Source organism: Rhinatrema bivittatum, chromosome 3 (genome assembly GCF_901001135.1).
Source record: "Rhinatrema bivittatum chromosome 3, aRhiBiv1.1, whole genome shotgun sequence".
NCBI classification, from domain to species: domain Eukaryota; kingdom Metazoa; phylum Chordata; class Amphibia; order Gymnophiona; family Rhinatrematidae; genus Rhinatrema; species Rhinatrema bivittatum.
In genome coordinates this window covers 2,210,653-2,233,527 of record NC_042617.1, presented here as the reverse complement: position 1 = coordinate 2,233,527, position 22,875 = coordinate 2,210,653, and the positions used below count along the sequence as shown (strand labels likewise).

Sequence of the window (22,875 nt, the reverse complement as noted above, 5' to 3'; positions counted from 1 at the left end):
CTCGGCAGCTACAGCTGAGAGAGGCCGGAGAAAAAGCTCTAATTGCCTCACCAATGACATCAACGCCAGAGGGGCAGGAGGAAATGGCGGCGGCCTTGGAAATTAGGCATGAACGCCGCCAAGAAGCTCCAGTAAGCATTATTTTACCTTCTCTTGTAGATCAAGTGCAAAAAATAACTTTGGAGAATGTTTGGACTGTATTATTAGAGCTAAAATCCTGTCCAGTATGATTTCATCTACATAGATTCAAATACAAAGATTGGACCCTGTTGTGATTCAACATACTGAAAAGATTGAAAGCATACAAGAACAAATAGTTCAAATAAAAGAAGTCCAGGTTGGATTAATAAAATCTGAGAAGAATAATATAAGAAAAATTGAGAACATAGAAAATCAAGCTAGGTATAAAAACCTGAGAATATTGAATTTTCCACGAGTAAAGTTGATTTCACCCTTGGAAGAACTTAAAAAGTTCCTACAGGAAAATTTGCAAATATCTTCAGATGGTATACCTCCTATAGAAAAGATTTTCTATATAAATACTGGGAAGATGGCAGGAAAATGCCAACAGAATATAGAGATACAGCCCCAAGATCTGGAAAATCTAACAGGCTTTCTGGAACAGTCCATGGAAGAACAAATAGAATTCCGGGGAACTCTTTGTATAAGATTTGTTTTTTCTTCGGATAGAGACTCTATTTTGAGGCTATTTCTTTGAAATAGGGATAAACTTTATCTTGGTGAAAAAGTATGTGTTTATCCGGACATAACAAGAGATACGCAAATGCGTAGAAAGCAATTTCTTCAAATGGCCCAGGAAGTCAAAAACCTGGGTGCACACATGGTGATCCGATATCCTAGTAAATGCGTATTAAAAATAAATACTCAAAGATATGTGTATTTTGACCCGCAAGATTTACGTAATTTTCTTGATTCACGAATTGCCTTAAATAATGCTACTTGAACTTTCCACGGGATATAGGGATAATTTGATGTGCCTTCTTTGTTTTTCTCTTTATAATTATTTCCTGCTTTGCTAATTTTGAAATTCTGGATCTCCTATTTCTTTATAAATTGGATGTATAATCAATAATCTGTATTATCTTTATATGCAAATGGTGCCTAAGGATGTTAATTAGTTCAGATTATGATTATACGAATTATTGCATTGGCATGCACAGTTTTTGTTTAAACTGTTTTTGCTGTTTATGTAAGCTGAAAATTAATAAAGAATAAATTTAAAAAAAATAAAAATTTTTGTCAGTCATGGCGTCGGGTTTTCGTCGGTGCCCCGACTGTGCTCGAACAATGTCCATCACTGAACCGCACAGGGTCTGTGTTATGTGTTTGGGGTCCGACCACGATGTCTTAACTTGCTCCAAATGTGCCCAAATGACACCAAAGGGCCGCAAGGCTCGTGTAGAGAAAATGCAGTTTCTCTTTCAGTTGAAAACCTCGACTTCATCGATAGCTTCAACGTCGTCTGAGCCAGTGCCATCCACCTCTCGCCAGCACCGTGATACCGCTGCTGCCTGACCGGTGTTGACGATTCCAAAGGTGTCGATTCCCTCCTTGCCTCCCCAAGAAAAGGACCGAAGAGATCACTGTGAAAAACATCAACACCGACATCGAAAGTCTCAGTCCATCAATCCAGGCAAGCCCTTGGCATAGACGTCGATGGAGCAACCGGCAAAGAAGCTCCATCCAGAAAAGGCCGTGTCACCGAGGTGTTCCCCAAGTTCAGTGGTGCAGGGATCCGGAGTTCCACCTTCACCGGTGGTTCCTCCAACTACGCCAGTGCTACCTCTTACTCCGGAGCCGGGGTTCCATGCCCCAGGCTTCTGCGAGGAATTGGATCAGATTCTCCAAGAGGCCATCGGTAAAGCACTTCAGGGCTTCAAACTTCCATTGACGCCGGTACCGGTCCTCGGTTGCGTTGATCGGAGTCCTTCCACCGATGGAACCGAGGGCACTGGTGGCTCCGGTGCCTTCCACACAGACTGCATCAGTCGGCGTAGTCGGTGCCTCCATCAATGCCGTCGGTGCCGCCACCAATGCCTAGGCCTGGTCCTTCAGGATTCGCACCTTTTCTCCCCACTGGAGACCCACTAGGTGCTGGAGATTAACCCTATGATCCTTGGACCGATGATATGACTCAGGATACAGATGATCTTCCATCAGAACCCTCTCCACCAGATGAAAGGTGACATTCTCCACCAGAAGATCTGTCTTGTATCAATTTCCATGCCCTTCTGGCTCTTCCTCCAAGCCTACCCCCCCCCCATCCTCACCTGCTAACCCTCCCCCTCCTTGACCCACCTCTAATATTTGTCCTCTAACAGTTGCCCCTCTAACCCCTTTCTCCCTTTTTCTTCCCCCCTAACATGAGCCAGCTTTATATACTAATCTATCTTTGAATTTTGTACATAACCTTATCCTATTTGCTACTGTTTTTCTCTTTCCCCACTCCCAATTACGTCACTCCCAGTTATATATCCCAGTTATATATCCCCCCCTTAACATATCTAGTTTTTGCTTTGTTACTGCGTTTTTATCGTTCATTGTTCCATGTAAAGGCAATGCCTACTTATACCTTGGTTACTAAGTTACATGTAAACCGACACGATGTGCAAACGGTTGTCAGTATATAAAACTGTTTAAATAAATAAAATAAAATAAATACATTTCATCAAGGAGAAATGTCTGAAACCATTCCTTTTGAACTTCAGACAGACGGTCTCTAGGCATAAGATTCTGGAAGTACTCCAATTTCTTGATGCCCCTAAGGAAATCATGTCTATACCTATTCATGAAGTCCTGTTGGATCTCCTGAAAAAAAACTGGGAACACCCACCTGTTAACCGTAAGACAGATGCCACCTATCTTGTGCAGTCAGCACCTAGATTCCAAAAATCACAGTTGGATCATCACTTTGTGGTTGTTTAATCAGGCCAGAAGAAGGCACGATGTTCAAAACCTCATTCCTCCATACCTCCAGGGAAGGAACAAAAATCCCTGGATGTTTTTGGTAGGCGGGTCTTCCATGGTTCAATGCTCATATCTAGCATTGCCTCTTACCAGTTATACATGACCCAGTATAACAGAGACCTTTTTAAGAGGATCCAGGATTTCTCTGAGTCTTTACCAGAGCAACTCCAGGCTCAACATCATTCACTAGCTCAAAAAGGCCTGGATGCTGGAAAGCACAAGGTCCACGCTGCGTATGACATTTTTGACACTGCCTCTAGAGTGTCGGCAGCGGGCATTAGTGCGAGAAGATGGGTCTGGCTCAAATCCTTGGACTTAAGACCAAAGTCCAAGACAGGTTATCAAATCTACCCTGTGTTGGTGACAATCTCTTTGGTGAACAGATCCGAGAGACTGTGGTGCAGTTGAAGGACCACCATGAAACGCTGCACCAGCTTTCTTCTGTGCTGTCTGACTTTCCATCCGCCCCTAAGAGAACTTTCAAGCGTGACTCCAAACGGCCAACCTACAAGCCAAGAAATGTTTCCCTCCAGCTTCTAGAGGACGCCCTTCCACACCTTACCAAAAAGGTCAATCCAGGCAGACTAGGGCTCAAAAGTCTCAACCAGCCTCTCAGCCTGGACCAGCGTCGGGATTTTGACTCCTTCCTAGAGAGTGTAAGCCAACCTCCTCTTCCGCGGTGGTCGACTCTGCCACTTCAACAATGTTTGGCATACAGTCACCACAGACCACTCAGGGTTACCACCTAAATTTCCTGACTATTCCAGCGGACACTCCACTTCTGCTGACGTGGGGAACGTCCGATCTCTCTCCCTTGCTCAAACAGGAGGTCTCTTCCCTCCCAAATCTCGAGCAATAGAACCAGTGCCCCTCTCCCCAGCAAGGGCAGGGGTTCTATTCCCGGTATTTTCTAATACCAAAAAGGTCAGGTAGCTTACGCTCGATACTGGACCTTCTCGCTCTAAACAAATTTTTGCAGAGAGAAAAATTCAAAATGGTAACCATGGACTCTCTACTTCCTCTTTCTACAAAGAGGAGATTGGCTATGCTCTCTAGATCTCCAAGATGCTTACACGCTGTTATGGTTTTGAGGTGTTGGAGTGGATTCTTGGGTACTGCAGTGATGGCCAATCCCACGAGGAGGAGCCCCGTGAGGAACTGCAGTACTAGGCTAGACTCGAGACACGCAAACACAGAAGATTTGTGTTTATTATACAGCTGAATGATACCACCAGAGGTGGCAGTAGTGAGGTGATCCAGTAGTAGCAGTCCAGGGGCCCTCGGCAGAGGAGACCCGTCTCACAATGGCAGATGTTAACAGCACACGGTAGTATAGGGAGTTCTGGATGCAGGTACCCAGAGCTGAGCTGTAGATGAGACAGACTGACAAAGGTTAGATTACTCACTAAGTTGGTAGCTGTATTGATGGAGATCCTGACAGGCAGAAGTAATTGGATTGCAGGCACCAAGGCAGGGAGAGCAGGCCCTCGAGGAGCGAGTACCTGGTATCCCAGATAGGCACCTGAAAGAAAGTATAGGGCCCCCAAGGAGCGGGTACCCAGGTTAGATGAATAACAACGAAGGGCAGAGAGAGCTTCCAGTGGCAGCATGGAAGTGGCAGAGTAGCTTAGACCGGAGGCGTATCCAATCCTTGCTAACTCGAGTTGCAAGTACTTGCGTTTCCTAGTCGGTCCTCGTCATTTCCAGTACCGTATACTACCATTCAGCCTAGCGTCCACTCCACGAGTATTCACCAAGTGCCTGGTGGTGGTTGCAGCCTTCCTCAGGAATCAGGGTGTGCATGTCTACCCTTATCTTGACAATTGGCTAATAAGGGCTCCGACTCAGCAGGATGCACTAGCCTCTCTGCGTCTCACTATCCACACCCTGATCTCCTTAGGGTTTCTAATCATCTATAAAAAATCCAAGATAGTTCCATCCCAAACTCTATCCTTTATAGGGGCTGACCTAAACACTATACAGGCGAAATCCTTCCTCCCCCTGGATCGCGCTTTCACCATAGCCTCTCTGGCGCATCACCCACAGACTCTAGCATCTTCAACTGCTCGTCACTTCCTCATTCTGCTGGGTCACATGGCGTCCTCGGTGCATGTCACTCCGATGACTCGCCTAGCCATGAGAGTGATGCAATGGACCTTAAAATACCAGTGGATTCAAGCTTGTCAACCAATGTCCAGCATTGTCCACGTTACCAAACAGCTCTGTCTGTCACTAGCCTGGTGGATACACCACTCCAATCTCATTCAAGGCCTTCCATTTCAGGCTCCAGATCCTCAAATTACCTTAACAGATGCTTCCAACCTTGGGAGGGGCGCACATGTAGGCGACCTGCAGAGTCAGGGAACCTGGTCTCCAGAGGAAGCCAAACACCAGATAAATTTCCTGGAGTTACGGGCAATCAAATATGCCCTCAAGGCCTTTCAGGATTGCCTATCAAATAAACCCATCCTGATTCAAACCGACAATCAGGTTGCAATGTGGTACATCAACAAACAAGGGGGAATGGGCTCCTACCTTCTGTGTCAGGAAGCTGCACAGATATGGGCATGGGCCCTTACCCGCTCGATGTACCTCAAAGCAACCTACTTGCCGGGAGTGGACAATCTCCTGGCGGACAAGCTGAGTCATACTTTCCATCCGCACGAGTAGTCTCTCGACCCCTCGATAGCGGACATGATATTCCAATGCTGGGGTTATCCTCGCATAGACCTCTTTGCGTCGGTCCACAACCACAAAGTAAACAATTTCTGCTCTCTCATTCACAGTTGCCACTCACATCCAAGAGATGTCTTCGCCCTCTCTTGGACCAGCGGTCTTCTTTATGCGTACCCTCCACTTCCTCTCATTTCAAAGACACTCATGAAGCTCCGGCAGGACAAAGGATTCATGATTCTGATAACTTCCTACTGGCTTCGTCAGCTATGGTTTCCAGTCCTCCAGTACGCCGGCACATTCCCATGGGGACAGATCCCTTCTAATAACTCAGAACGAAGGGTACTTATGTCACTCCAACCTCTAGACTCTGTCTCTGATGGCCTGGATGTTGAAAGGTTAATACTCCATCCTCTTAACCTTTCAAAGTCGGTATCCCGAGTCCTGGTGGCTTCACGAAAGCCTTCAACGAGAAGGTCTTATCGCTCTAAATGGAAGAGGTTTACGGTCTGGTGCACTTCCATGTCCATAGACCCATTAACTTGTTCCACTGCGAGGTTTCTGGACTATCTCTGGCACCTGTCAGTCAGGCCTAAAAACTTCCTCTATTAATTGGACAAAAGATCTGGATATACCTGGACCTGTCTAGGTCAATGCAGATCAGAAGGAAAAGTTTCTTGAACCTTAGATCTGATGTAGAAGCAATTGCTGCTAAAATGATTGTAAAGTTTCCTTGTCGATGTGAGATCTTTTTCTCAAGCGACAAATATGTTTTTATGAAGTATCTCAGCTCCAGAAGTTCTTGAGCTCCCACACCCCAGTTAGCACAGATTAGCAGTTAGAAGCATGTATTTAGTTAAGACTCAGTGTACTCTCCATTTTCTTTGGATAACAGTATAGTCTATATTTGATGTACCGCTTGATTTCTGTTAAATAGCTTGTGGATTTCCTATGTTATGTACAGGCAATCTATTTCAGGGTAGAGATTATTATAGAATTATGTAATTGCTTTAAATGCTTGTAATTCTAATTTATAATGTAATGTTATAATAATTTAAAAGTTGAATAAAAAAAAACCAAAAAAAAAACCTTCCTCTATTAGAGTGCATGTTAGTACAATGTCTGCCTATCATAAGGGTATAGGGAATGTCTCCATTTCAACACAACCATTAGTATCGTGTTTCATGAGAGGCTTGATCCATTTGAAACCTCCATTGCGCCCTCCGGCCCTTGCTTGGGAACTTAATGTGGTTTTGGGATGGCTCATGAAACCTCCATTTGAGCCTCTCCATTCCTGTGATCTCCGCTACCTCACCTGGAAGGTAGTTTTTCTTCTTGTGATCACATCCGCACGCAAGGTTAGTGAATTACAGGCTTTAGTTACCTACCCGCCTTACGCTAAAATTCTGCATGATAGGGTAGTGCTCCGCACTCACCCTAAATTCTTACCAAAGGTAGTGTCGGAATTTCATATCAATCAATCCATCATCCTACCTACCTTTTTTCCCAGGCCCCATTCCAATCCAGGAGAACAGGGCCCAACTGTGGAACTCTTTACCACAGGAACTAAGGTTGGAATCTGGCTTTAAAATATTTAAAAAGAGTATTATTTCTTATTGTTTTTGTTGTTCATCCCCCTCTCCTAATTTGTTACCCCCAGTTGAATCCTTTCAACTAAATTATCTAGTTTTCTGTTTGCTATATGTTGATTGTTCATTGTTCTTTGTAAAGGCCATGCCTATCTATACCTTGGTTCTAAGTTACCTGTAAACCGACACGATGTGCAAACGGTTGTTGGTATATAAAACCTTTTGAATAAATAAATAAATATTAAAACTTGGCTATTCAAACAAGCCTTTCAGGAGTGTTAACCAATGATTATATTCCCTAAAAATAAAATATATACTCAGATTTTGTTTTAATCTCTGTTCTTACTTTCCTACACCTTTAACTGCTTACATTTTATGACTAATTATTTTACTATTTTGTTTTGTTTTAATTTATTATGAAACTTTGTAACTTATTTTTCTCACTTAATTTTGGAAATGCAAGTATTATTAAAAGAATATTTGTAAACTGATGTAAACTGATGTGATATGTTCTTATGAAACGTCGGTATATAAAAATTAATAAATAAAAATAAATAGATTGCAAACGTGCTCTATCCTTCTATCTAGAATGCACGTCAGCCCACAGGAAATCCACGCAATTGCTTGTTTCCTTTGATACCATCAAACTCTGAAATCCTTTGGGAAAGCAGACTCTCTCCTCCTGGTTATAGGACTGTATTTCTTTTTGCTACCAGCAAGCAGGCATTCCACTGCAAAACCGTGTGAAAGCACACTCTATCAGGGCCATGGCGACTTCAGTAGCGCACCTCCGTTCGGTGCCGTTTGCTGATATTTGTAAGGCCGCTACCTGGAGCTCTCTCCATACCTTCGCAGCACATTATTGCTTAGATAAGGCTGGCAGACAAGATTCCATCTTCGGCCAGTCTGTTCTACGCAACTTGTTTCAGTTTAACTTACTAACATCCTTCCACCATCCCGTTCAGGATGCCCTTCTAACCAAAATCCACCCCTGTTGTTGTGCCTGTTGCACGCCGTTGGGTACATTTATTGCTTTGCTCGGGCATCCTCAGCTCAGTACTCACCCATATGTGAGGACTACCATCCTGCTTGTCCTGTGAGAAAGTAGAGTTGCTTACCTGTAACAGGTGTTCTCACAGGACAGCAGGATGTTAGTCCTCACGAAACCTGCCCGCCATCTCGCGGAGTTGGATTCGTTTACGTTTTCTTATTTTATTTTTCGCACATACTTTTTTGCTATAAAACGAGACTGAAGGGGGACCCCTGCTGGCTGCAGGGTTAGTGCCATGCTGGGCATGCCCAGTAGGGGCCAGTCAAAGTTCTGGAAACTTTGACAAAAGTGTTCCGTGATTGGGCTCCATCCTGATGATGTCACCCATATGTGAGGACTAACATCCTGCTGTCCTGTGAGAACACCTGTTACAGGTAAGCAACTCTGCTTTCAAGTGCATTAGCTCCTTATTCATGGCAGACAGCTGAAGGCAAATTAGACAACCCTTAGTTATTCAGATGATAGGCCTTGAGATATAAGCGCCACAATTGTTGCACTGCATAAAGCACATTTTGCTATTAGTGACTAATAAGCTAGTTGAGAGATTGGTACTTCAGGCCTATATTAATCAATTATCTTAGGTTCTTAGAAGACATTTAAGAAGGAAACAATTTAGGGGTGAGAGGGGAGGGTGTGAGGGATTAAACAGAGATAAAGCAAACTATAATGGGAAAATACAAAATAACGTTATATTTAAATTAAACTGTTACTTAGCCAAAGCAGGAAACCAGGCAAGCAGTGCTGGAAGTAGGAAACCTGGGAGGTAGTTGTTGGACCATTAGATGATCAAGGGGTTAATGGGGCACTTAGGGAAGATAAAGCCATTGTAAAAAGACTTAAGTGGATTATTTGCTTCAGTGATTACTGAAGATGATTTTGGTGCGATATGCAAGAAACTGTATTCAGTGGTAATGTTTCATAAGAACTGAAACAAATCGCGGTGAAGCTGGAAGATGTAATAAGGCATATTAAGAAACGAAAGAATAGCAAATCATCTGAAACACTCCAGAGTTCTGAAAGAACTCAAAAATGAAATTTCAGATATCTTGCTAGACATATGTTACCTATCATTAATATTGTCCATGCTATCCAAAGATTGGAGGGGGGCCATTGTAACCCCGATCTTTACAAAGAGCTTCAGGGGTGATCCGGGAAACTGAGATATTACACTTGTCCACTATCCCACAATCTTCATATCGACCTCCTACTTACCTTAACCTTGATAATTCTACTATTCCCATCACAACGAAAGCTCGCAATCTTGCAGTCACTCTTGACTTGGCCTTATCCATGTCCCACAACATTTCTGCTTTGGTAAAAACATCATTTCTCAAGATTCAAGCTATTATTATATCCTCATGATTTCTGAACAGTACTAGAAACCCTTATTCTTACAGGGCTTGATTACTGTAATACTCTATATCTGTGACTTCCATCTACTGCTCTCCGCCCCCTAAAATTGATCCAAAATGCAGCTGCATATATTTTGGTAGACCAAAAAACCGAATCCACAAATGTAGGTAATACCAAAAGTACTCGATTTTCAAAAAACCCACATTGCTGCAAATTCTAATTTACCAAAAATATGTTGTTTAGTTGTTCAACCCTTCTGTGACTCAAAATGAATTCAAGAAAACTTTTTGTGGAAGAAAAATATTTTTAAGAGAGTAGTGGTTGTTTCATATATTTTGCTAGAGGCAAAACATCATCATCACATAACTCCTGCTCTATGTTATTTACATTGGCTCCCCATTCCCTATCCCATTGAGTATAAAATCCTTACGATTATTTACAACCTCCTTTATAAGAATTAATCAATCTGGTTATGCTCAAGCTTACGCATTTATCAACAGACTCGTCACCTCCGTTCCCTAAACAAACGTCTCCTTGAAGTACCTTCCGTAAAAGTAAAACTAGCCGGGTTAGATCTTACAAGAAAGCACGCGTTCTTGACGCAGGCCCTACGTTATGGAATTCCCTCCCTGACTCTAAGGCTCCTGTCCAACTCCAAAGAGTTTAAGAAGAAACTGAAAACCTATTTGTGTTGCTTAGCATTTAATCAATTAGCTCCTGTTTGAGCCCTTTCCATTCCCCTTTATTTTGTAATGTATTATTTTATGTTTTATGTTGTACTGGCTGCTTGTTATGTTTAGATTTTATTTTATTATGTATGTTTTTTTGGAAACCACTTCAATCTAATTCTGTTGCAAAAGTGGTATACAAAAATTTTTAAATATATAAATAAAATAGACCAGAGAATCTGAGTTCTGTTCCGGGAAAAATAGTGGAAATTATTCTAAAGATCAAAATCACAGAGCATATGGAAAGACATGATTTAGTGGGACAAAGCATGGATTTACCCAAAGGGAGTCTTGCCTCACAAATCTGCTTCACTTTTATGAAGGTGTTAATAAACATGTGGATAAAGGTGAACCGGTAGATGTAGTGTATTTGGATTTTCAGAAGGCGTTTGACAAAGTTCCTCATGAGAGGCTTCTAAGAAAACTAAAAATCAATGGGATAGGAGGCGATGTCCTTTCGAGGATTACAAACTGGTTAAAAGACAGGAAACAAAGAGTAGAATTAAATGGACAATTTTCTCAGTGGAAAAGGGTAAACAGTGGAGTGCCTCAGGGATCTGTACTTGGACCGGTGCTTTTCAGTATATTTATAAATGATCTGGGAAGGGGTACGACGAGTGAGGAGATCAAATTAGCAGACAACACTAAATTATTTATGATTTATGAAATCACAAGCAGATTGTGATGAATTGCAGGAGGACCTTGTGAGACTGGAAGATTGGGCATCAAAATGGCAGATGAAATTTAATGTGGGTAAGTGCAAGGTGATGCATATAGGGAAAAATAATCCTTGCTGTAGTTACCCAATGTTAGGTTTTATGTTAGGAGCTACCACCTATGAAAGGGTCTGGGCATTATAATGCACAATACTTTGAAATCCTTAGCTCAGTGTGCGGCAGCAGCCAAAAAAGTAAATAGAATATTAGGAATTATTAAGAAAGGAATGAAGAATAAAATGGCAAATGTCATAATGCCTCAGTGTCGATCCATAGTGAGGCCACCAGAATTCTGTTGCACTGGAAAAGGTACAGAGAAGAGCAACCAAAATGATAAAGGTCATGGAATGGCTGCCCTATGAGAGAGGCTAAAGAGGTTAGGGCTGTTGAGTTTGGAGAAAAGATGGTTGAGGGGGGATTTGACAGAGGTCTGCAAAATCATGATTGCAATAGAATGATTAAATGTAAATCAGTTATTTATTCTTTCAAAAATACAAAGTCTATGGGTTATTCCATGCAGTTAATAAGTAGCACTTAGAAAACAAATCGTAGAAAATTATTTTTCCCTCAATGCACAATTAAGCTTTGGAATTCATTACTGGAGGATGTGGTTAAGGCAGTTAGACTAGCTGGATCTAAAAAAGGTTTTGACGAGTTCCTGGAGAAGTCTATAAACAGTTTTTAACTAAGTAGTCTTGGGGAATAGCTACTACTTATCTCTGTACAATAGCAGCATAGAATCTATTTACTGTTTGGGATCTTGCCAGGTACTTGTAGCCTGGATTGGCCACTGCTGGAGACAGGATACTGCGCTTGATGGATCTGACCTAGTTTGGTAGTTCTTAGTTTATCCCAGGACAAGCAGGATGCTAGTCCTCACATATGGGTGACGTCACTCACGGAGCCCTTAAGCGGGAAAAACTTCTGGCAAGTTTCTAGAAGCTTTTAACTGGCTGCCTGAGGCTACTGAGCATGCCCGGCATGCCATGATATTCCCTGCCACAGGGGTCTCACTCCAGTCTTCTTTTTTCCGCGCTGCTAGCTGCATTGCAGGTTACAGGAGCCCTGTGAGTTACCTCACAACGACAAACTTCAAATTTCAACTTTTTACCCCTTACGGGTCTCGCTCGGTTTGTCACCGGCTGGTGACGAGCATCAATCTCTTTTTTGCTAAAAAGGAGTCCGAAATCATCGACGGATGTCGACGGAGAAAACTTCCGGATTCAAAAAATGTCCGGCCTGCAACCGGACTATGTCGATCACAGACCCGCACGTCGAGTGCGTTCGCTGTTTGGGTGGAGACCACGACATCGCCTCTTGTGCCCAATGTCAAGAAATGACGGTGAAAGGTAGGAAACTTCGCCATGAAAAGATGGCTCAGATTTTTCAAATCCGAACATCGCCGTCGCCCTCGTCTTCGACTAAATCTTCACCGGTAGGCATATCGAAGAAGATACTTCTAAAAACAAGAATCCCAGAAGGTTCGGGGGACGCTTCATCGCCAACACCATCCGTGGCATCGTCAAAATCCGTGTCTGAGGTTCGCACAAAGCATAAGCACCGTAGACATCATTCAATTCCTCCATTGCCACCGCCAGAGGAACCGGTACCTAAACAGCGGAAATTGTCATCGACCTCCGTAACGCCTACAGAGCAATCGATACCATCGACTTCCGTGACAGACTTAACCGCTTTGATTAAGCAAATTGTCACGGATGCCCTTAAGGAAAACATGCCGGCGACATCGCCGATGCCGACCCTAGGGTCGATGCCGACCTCCGGGTCGATGCCGACTTCTCAGTCGATGCCGGCCATCGGGCCGATGCCGATGATCCAATCGATGCCGACTATCGAGTCGATGCCCTCCTCGATATCGATGTCGGTGCCATCGTCGATCTCGATGCCGAGGACGACTGCAGCGTCTGCGATAACAGCACTCTCTATGCCGATGGATGCGGCCAGTTGCTCTTCAGCGATACCGGCTAATCCACTGATTTCTACAGCTTCATCATCGATACAGCTGTCAGAGCCATCGATGGAATCGACTATTTTACAAACCTCGATGTCCACAATGGCTTCCAGGCCTTTCTCCTCATTGATTCCCATTTCCATGTTCTCTTTTCTAACTACAGCACTGCCAACTGCTTCACAAATAACACCTCATTACACCCTAGCTCCGTCCAGAGCTCCAGGGCAAGGGAAGAAGGCATCAGGAAAGTCTAAGCATACATCCCTGCAAGCTCCAGAAGTTTCTTCTGAGAGAAGACTGCATGCAATGCTTACAAAAGATATCAGGATCTTTTAGCTTCCTTGCCTTCACAGCCTGAAGAGGAAAGTGATGTCAGTGATGGTGCACCGGACACTCAAGATCCTTTACAAGGACCATCTGGGATATCACCATCTAAAAGGCTGGACCATCATTCATACCAGCCCCCAACAGATACATGGCCAGATACACAATCGGAGCATTCTTCAGAGGATTTTTTATCAGAAGGTACTCCGCCTCAGGCCAAGAAACAATCCCCTCCTGAGGATTTATCCTTTGCTTCCTTCATCCAAGAAATGTCAGAATCCATCCCTTTTCAGCTCCAAGCGGAGAAGGATGAAAGACAGCAGACACTGGAGATACTACAATTTGTAGATCCCCCAAAACATAACTTGGCTATCCCAGTGCATGAAGTGCTGCTGCAACTTCAACAAAGGATTTGGGAGCACCCGTGTACAACACCTGGAGTAAATCGAAGAGTGGACTCTACGTATTTAGTCCAAGCAGCCCCAGGGTTCGAGAAACCACAACTGCCACACAGCTCATTAGTTGTGGAATCTGCTCAAAAGAAGTCACGCAGATCTAGAACGCACGCCTCTATCCCTCCAGGAAAGGACAACAGATTCCTAGACCTTATGGGACGAAAGATTTACCAGGGAGCTATGCTGAATTCCAAGATTGCTGCGTACCAGCTGTATATGACGCAGCATCAAAGAAATCTGTGGAAGCAGATAGAGGAATTTCTCCCATCTCTACCTCAACAACAGCAGGAGGCAGCACAACAGATTGTGCAGAAAGGTCTGGATGCCGGCAAACATGAGGTGCGAGCGGCATATGATGCGTTTGAGACTTCTTCTAGAACTGCAGCATCAGGCATCAGTGCACGAAGATGGGCCTGGTTGAAGGCATCGGACTTACGTCCAGAAGTCCAGGATAAACTTGTGCACTTGCCTTGCCAAGGTGACAACTTGTTCGGAACAAAGGTGCAAGATGCCGTAGCACAGCTTAGAGAGCACTCTGAAACGTTAAAGCAGCTCTCCACTTTGTCACATGACACTACACCTCACCCTGCCCGCAAGCCGCCACGTAGAGACACAAGACGACCTTTCTACAGGCCTAGGAGATATTACCCTCAGACCTCTAGACCACGGTCTACAAGGCCTCAACAACGGCCTCAGCAAAGACAGCAGAGAGCTGCAAGACCGCAGCCTCCGCCCCAAACAGCTTCCACCTCTGGCTTTTGAAAGCAGTCCCGGAGAACAAAGCCAACCAAACCCCTTTCCAGATTTACCAGTAGGGGGAAGGATTTCCCAATTTTACAACGAATGGGAAAGCATCACCACAGATCAGTGGGTCTTATCCATAGTTCATCAGGGTTACCACCTGGACTTCACAGCTCCCCCGCAGGAGTTTCCACCACAAAACTCCTATCTCGATCACATTCCTCAATTACAAATGGAATTATCTACTCTTCTGAAAGCAAAAGCTGTGGAACACGTACCACACTCACAGAAGGGAAGAGGATTCTATTCCCGGTATTTCCTCATTCCAAAGAAAACCGGAGGACTTCGTCCCATTCTAGATCTCAGAAATCTCAACAAATTCCTAAGGAAAGAAAAATTCAGAATGGTATCCTTAGGCACCATGCTTCCTCTCATACAAAGGGGGGATTGGCTTTGTTCTCTGGATCTCCAAGACGCTTATACTCACATACCTATATTCCCACCTCATCGCAAGTACCTAAGATTCAAGGTGGGACACCAGCATTTTCAATACAGAGTCCTACTGTTCGGCCTCACCTCAGCTCCCAGAGTATTCACCAAATGCCTAGCAGTAATAGCAGGACATTTGCACAAACAAGGTGTTCATGTCTTTCCTTATCTCGACGATTGGCTAATAAAAAGCCAGTCGCACCAAGGAGCACTAACTTCTCTGCATTACACAATACAGTTACTTCACAGACTGGAATTTATCATAAATTATCAAAAATCCCACCTCCACCCGTCTCATCTACTCCAATACATAGGAGCAGAATTAAACACAAACCTTGCACAGGCTTTTCTTCCAGAGGACCGTGCACAAACTCTGTCCCGGTTGGCGTACTCCATGTCCATACAACCACGAGTGACAGCTCATCAGTTTCTCATATTACTAGGCCACATGGCTTCAACAGTTCATGTCACTCCAATGGCAAGACTTGCCATGCGACTAACTCAATGGACTCTTCGATCGCAATGGATCCAAGCCATTCAACCACTGCACTTTTACATCCAAGTAACCCACCAACTACGCTCTTCGCTACAATGGTGGACAATCAAGGACAATTTGCGCAAGGGCCTACCCTTCCAGAAACCGATCCCTCAGATAACATTAACTACAGATGCATCCACCTTGGGATGGGGAGCTCATGTAAACTCTCTTCAAACTCAAGGAACTTGGACAAAACTCGAAGCCACATATCAAATCAATTTTCTGGAACTTCGAGCTATACGTTATGCGCTGCATGCGTTCAAGGACTGCCTGTCACACAAGACTGTACTAATCCAGACAGACAATACTGTAGCCATGTGGTACATCAACAAACAGGGAGGTACGGGCTCGTATCTCCTTTGTCAGGAAGCTGCACAAATTTGGGACTGGGCCTTGAACCACTCAATGTTCCTACAGGCCACTTATCTAGCAGGGATTCAAAATGTACTAGCAGACCGACTCAGTCGCCGGTTCCAACCACACGAATGGTCTCTCAATCCCTCTATTGCGACCAAAATATTCCAACGTTGGGGACAACCAACAACAGACCTCTTTGCGTCGCATCTGAAACACAAAGTGGACAACTTCTGTTCTCTGCACAAGCCGAAGAACCAACCAGCTAAGGACGCCTTTGCTCGCCCTTGGAACTCAGGCCTACTATATGCATATCCTCCAATACCGCTTATCACCAAGACACTGGTGAAGCTGCAACAGGACAAGGGGTCCATGATACTCATAGCCCCATATTGGCCTCGACAAGTATGGTTTCCCACACTGCTAGACCTGTCAGTCCAGGATCCAGTGCGCCTGGGAGTAGCTCCCGATCTCATCACTCAGGATCAGGGTCGGTTGCGCCATCCCAACCTTCAATCCCTATCCCTGACTGCATGGATGTTGAAAGCTTAATCCTACAATCACTTAATCTCTCAACTAATGTTTCTCAAGTACTTATAGCTTCACGCAAACCTTCCACAAGAAAGAATTATTCTTTCAAATGGAAACGGTTTACTTCCTGGTGCAAACAAAAACATATTGATCCTTTCACTTGCCCCACAGCTACTCTTCTAGACTATTTGTACCATCTTTCGAACTCTGGTCTGCAGACATCGTCAATCAGAGTGCATTTGAGTGCAATCTCCGCTTATCATAACAAAATAGGAGATGCACCTATATCCACACAACCTCTCGTCAGTAGATTTATGAGAGGTCTAACTCACCTTAAACCACCAATTCGGCCTCCAGCTACACAATGGGACCTGAATCTGGTTTTGACCGGCTTAATGCGTTCTCCTTTCGAACCCATAGATTCCTGTGAACTTAAATTTCTCACATGGAAAACTATTTTCCTCATAGCCATCACATCAGCTAGAAGAGTTAGTGAGTTACAAGCACTTGTCACGTATGAACCTTATACAAAGTTTCTCCATGACAGAGTGGTTCTCCGAACACATCCAAAATTCCTTCCTAAGGTAGTTTCGGAATTCCACTTAAATCAATCAATAGTTTTACCCACATTCTTTCCCAGGCCTCACGCTCACCAAGGTGAAAGAGCTTTACATACTTTGGACTGTAAACGTGCGTTGTCTTTTTATTTAAATCGCACTACGTCCCTCAGAACATCAAATCAGCTTTTTGTCTCTTATGACCCAAATAAGCCAGGTAAAGCAGTGGGAAAACATACTCTATCAAATTGGTTAGCGGATTGCATACAATTTTGCTATGAAAAAGCAGGCCTTCCTCTCCAAGGGCGAGTAAAGGCGCATTCAGTAAGAGCAATGTCAACCTCAGTGGCACATTTTCGTTCAGTACCAATCATTGACATTTGTAAAGCAGCAACATGGAGTTCCCTTCACACCTTTGCAGCTCATTACTGTTTGGACAAGGAAGGACGACAGGATTCAGCCTATGGACAATCTGTCTTAAAGAACTTGTTTCCTGTTTAATCCCAACTCCTTCTACATCCACTCTGCTGTGATCTTCGGCTGACTCATTTTCGTCAACAAAGCATCACTGCTACCTCCATGGACAATGACTCAGCCTCTAGCTTGCTAATCACCCATATGTGAGGACTAGCATCCTGCTTGTCCTGGGATAAAGCAAAATTGCTTACCTTGTAATAGGTGTTATCCCAGGACAGCAGGATGTAGTCCTCACGAAACCCACCCGCCACCCCCGCGGAGTTGGGCCTCAGACTTTATTATTTTATTTGCTAACGCTTATAGCTACATACAAGACTGGAGTGAGACCCCTGTGGCAGGGAATATCATGGCATGCCGGGCATGCTCAGTAGCCTCAGGCAGCCAGTTAAAAGCTTCTAGAAACTTGCCAGAAGTTTTTCCCGCTTAAGGGCTCTGTGAGTGACGTCACCCATATGTGAGGACTACATCCTGCTGTCCTGGGATAACACCTATTACAAGGTAAGCAATTTTGCTTTTTGTGATGGGCTATGGAAGGTCTCTGCTCTGTGTCCATGTCAGCAGACGGGGGCTGCTATAGCATCACTGAGTTTTAGGGATCTGTGTGTTGGGCCTTGGAACTGCTCTGGGCTTTGTACGAAATAATTCATGTCCTTGGTTTTGCAGCTGTCAGAGTTGACTGAAGAAGCCCTGATCCAGCTGTCGGTACCTGTAGAGCTGGCACAGAAAGTTCTGCAGTTCCTGAACCAGCACTGCCAGGGCTTTACTTTGACGGACCTGCACAATTCCCACATCTACATCAGATACATCAGCCAAGGAGGCCCTGAGCAGGACTGCCTGAATGGGGTCATGACCTCTGCAGATTATACTGGACTGGGGAGCCCCTTGTCTGGAGTATCCAAGAAACCAAAGAAGGAAGCTCCTGCTGCTGACAACTTTCCTTTACCTCCTCCCACGGCAGAGAAAACAGACCTGGAGCTCTTCCAAGAGCTTTTCAAAGCCCAGGGATTTCAGCTTCCAGAGGTGGGGGAGGAGACAACCAAAGGTAAATCTCTGCAGGAGAGGAAAAGCTGCTGCCAGTCTTAGTCTATATTGCAAAGGCCTTCTCCTTATAAAAGTGATTTTGTCATTCTCAAGTAATCCAGCAAATACAATCAGTTCCTGCTACTCAGCCGGGGTAAGAGAAGATAATTCGCACGTTGGTAACTCTAGCAAAGAATTTGCCGTTCCTAAAGTAGATGAAGAGCAGACAGCTCCTTATTCTGTCAGTATGTTTATTTATTTAATAATTTTTATATACCGATTTTTCATGCGAGCATATCAAATCGGTTTACAGTAGTTAAATATTCATTTAAAAATATTTGCATTTCCAAAGAAGAAAATTCACTCAACGCACAATAAAGCTCTGGAATTTGTTGCCAGAGGATGTGGTTAGTGCAGTTAGTGTAGCTGGGTTCAAAAAAGGTTTGGATAAGTTCTTGGAGGAGAAGTCCATTAACTGCTATTAATCAAGTTTACTTAGGGAATAGCCACTGCTATTAATTGCATCAGTAGCATGGGTTCTTCTTGGTGTTTGGGTAATTGCCAGGTTCTTGTGGCCTGGTTTTGGCCTCTGTTGGAAACAGGATGCTGGGCTTGATGGACCCTTGGTCTGACTCAGCATGGCAATTTCTTATGTTCTTATGTTTCGTAATGTAAATAAATAAAATAGTAAACTAAAAATAAAAATAGTAAGCTAAATAATGATAAAATTTAAACAATCAGAGAAGGGATAATAAAATAAAATATATACATTACCTTGATATAACATCAGCGGTTTGAACTCATTGTGTTAATAGCTCTTGGAAGGCTTGTTTAAATAGTCATGTTTTGATACCCTTTTTGAATAATTTAATGTCTGCTTCCAATCGTAATTCCTGTGGTAGAGAGTTCCATAGTTGGGGTCCAGCAATAGAGAGAGTTCTTTATCTTACATTATTTAGATGCCCAATTTTAGGGGAAGGAATTGGCAACATCCCTGTTCCGGTTGATCTAGTAATTCTTGAAGGGATATGGAAATGAAGGGGTGAAGTTAACCACTCAGTTTTTTCATTGTAGAGTGTTTTGTGAATTAGGGACAAGATTTTATGCTGGGCCCTGTATTTTCCTCACAGAATTAGTTAAAGTTAAATTGCCCCACAGGGGTCCCTCCGTTAACTTTTTTCAGTCCGCGGTACTCTGGTAAGTTTTCCGTCGATTACCGTCGAGTTTGGCCCTCGCAGCCTACTGGTCGGGGTTCCGTCGGTGTCTCAGGAATGTACTCATACCATGTCCATTACAGGCCCGCATAAAGTCTGTGTAATGTGTCTTGGACGAGAGCACGATATCCTGACCTGCACCAAATATGCCCTAATGACACCAAAAGGTTGCAAGGCCAGAAAGGAGAAGATGGGACTTCTCTTCAGTGCTCAAACCCCGACTCCGTCCATTGCATCGACATCATCTGAACCGGCACAGTCTACGTCGCACCAGCATCGTCCACCGACCGGTGAGCGCCTGGCGTCGATCACTTCCCGGCCTTCGACACCCTCTTCTCTCCCTCATGATCGAGGTGATCGTAAGGAGAAACATCGCTATTGGCACCGAAAGTCTCGGACCATTGAGGTATCGAAACCATCGACCTCGCCATCGTCCGAGCCGCCGCTGAAGAAACCCCATCCAGAAAAGGCACCAACCTTTTCGGCGACCGGGTCACCGAGGCAATCTTCACCCGACAGGGCTTCAGGAGCTGCGACTCCACCTCCAATGGTGGTCCCTCTGGCTATGCCTCTGCCTCCTTCTTCTGTTCCGGAGCAGGGGCTGCTTGCTCCAGGTCTCCGAGAAGAACTGGACTGGATGGTTCAGGAGGCCATTGACAAGGCGATGCATCGACTCCAGGTTCCCCTGGCACTGATATTGATACTGATAGTGGAACCGAGCACCGACCCGATTCCAGCAGCATTGGCACTGCTGCTATCGAGGATGGAAGCGCTTATTGCCGCTTCTCCACTGGTGGATCCCGGGTCACTGATGGCTCCGGTGCCCTCCCCGTTGACTTTGTCATCAGGAGGAGAAACGCCGTTCCGCATCCCTCCTTCGGGAGTACTGCCTCAACGATACCGATACCCCCATCGGCACCATCGAGCCATCCACTGATGCCATTGATGCCTGTGCTGGGGCCTTCATTACTTTCATCGGTACCTTCGGAGCCTAAACCGGGGCCTTCAGGTATCCAACTACCCCGTCCCTCTACAGTCCCTAGAGACACAGGTGCGGATCCTTATGATACCTGGACCGATGATTTAACTTCACCACCTTCACCTACTGAAAGTAGAAAGCGTTCTCCTCCAGAGGACGACATTTCTTTCATAAACTTTGTGAAGGACATGTCTAAATTAGTCCCCTTCCAGTTACTAACGGAACAGGACGACAGACATCAGATGATGGAGTTGCTTCAATTCCTGGATGCGCCCAAGGAAATCACTTCCATCCCCATCCATCAAGTTCTTCTTAACCTTCTCAAAAAGAACTGGGAGCACCCTGGCTCCATTGCACCAGTCCACAGAAAACCTGACTCTACCTACTTGGTGCAGTCAGTTCCAGGTTTTCAAAAGCCTCAATTGGATCACCAATCTATGGTGGTTGAATCTGTGCAAAAGAAAGCAAAAAGGTCTAAAACTCATACTTCCTTTCCCCCTGGCAAGGAGCAAAAGTTTTTGGATACCATTGGTCGCCGAGTCTTTCAAGGATCAATGTTGATCCTCCGAATTGCTGCTTACCAACTATATATGACCCAATATAATAGAGTCATTTTTAAGCAACTTCGACCTGACAACCTCCATGCCTCAATCACTTCCAGATAAGTTCCACACCCTACTTAATAAGGGTTTGGAGGCAGGCAAACATGAGATTAGATCATGTTACGATATCTTTGACACTGCTACCAGAGTGTCTGCAGCAGCTATTTCAGCAAGATGTTGGGCTTGGCTTAAGTCTTCAGACCTTCGTCCAGAAGTGCAAGAGCGGTTGTCCGGCCTCCCCTGCATAGGAGACATTCTCTTTGGCAAGCAGATTCAAAAGACAGTGGCTGAACTAAAGGACCATCATGAGACTCTGAGACAGCTCTCTCTGTTCCCTTCGGATTATCCTTCTAAACAGCCTTTCCGGAAGGACTCTAAAAAGTCTTTTTATAGACCAAAGAAGTCCTACCTGCCAGCAGCTAGATGTCGCTCTGCGAGACCATTCCTCAAATCACAGTCTCGACAAACTCAAAAGCAAAAGCCACACACAGCCCCCCAACCAGGCCCTGCTTCTAGTTTTTGACTTTCACATAGAGAGCAGCAGCCACATTCCATTACCAAATATCCCAGTGGGAGGCCGCTTGTGCCATTTCAACAACATATGGCAATCAATCACCTCGGACCACTGGGTCCTAGCAATAATTGCTCAAGGCTATCGTCTCAACTTTCTCTCCATCCCGCCGGACTCCCCACCTCTAATGACGTGGAGAACATCTGACCATTCATTGCTCCTGGAACAGGAGGCTTCCCTCCTACTCCAGTCCAGAGGAGACTGGCTCTGCTCTCTTGACCTTCAGGACGCATACACTCATATTGCGAAAACTCCATCTCATCGCAAATTCCTGAGATTCCTCGTAGGCCCCAAGCACTATCAATACCGAGTGCTTCTATTCGGCCTAGCATCTGCACCATGAGTGTTTACAAAATGCCTCGTCGTAGTTGCCGCCTTCCTCAGGACTCAAGGTGTCCATGTCTACCCCTATCTGGACGACTGGTTAATCAGGGCTCCGACTCAGCAAGCCGCTTTGTCCTCCCTAATCTCACCTTACACACTCTAACTTCTCTCAGATTTCTCGTCAATTATGACAAATCCTCCTTCATCCCATCTCAAACCTTATCGTTCATTGGGGCAGACTTGGACACCTTACAGGCAAAGGCTTTCCTGCCTCGACAACGAGTCCTCACCCTCGTGTCTCTGGCACAACAGCTGCAGTCTCAACACTCGATGGCTGCGCATCGTTTTCTCATCCTTTTAGGACACATGGCGTCCTCAGTTCAGGTCACACCATGAGAGCCATGCAGTGGACTTTAAGGTCGCAATGGCTACAATCCCTTCAGCCCCCATCGACCATTGTCCATGTCATCGACTCACTCCGTCTGTCTCTCGCCTGGTGGACGAATCACATCAATCTTCTACAGGGCTTGCCCTTTCAAGTGCCAAACCCTCAAATAACTCTAACCACCGATGCTTCCAACTTCGGGTGGGGAGCCCATGTGGCCGATCTCCAGACCCAAGGTTCCTGGTCT

The 22,875-nt window shown here is 44.8% G+C and overlaps 1 protein-coding gene across 1 annotated transcript in view; it reads left to right on the top strand.

Annotated features, from left to right (window-relative positions):
- Positions 1-22,875, top strand: part of LOC115088464 (cullin-9-like) — a gene marked incomplete in the record, with an annotated part of 195,027 nt that overhangs the window by 58,695 nt on the left and 113,457 nt on the right. The window contains 1 exon segment of the mRNA XM_029596738.1: positions 18,197-18,575. Within this exon segment, the coding sequence (XP_029452598.1) occupies positions 18,197-18,575 (379 nt within the window).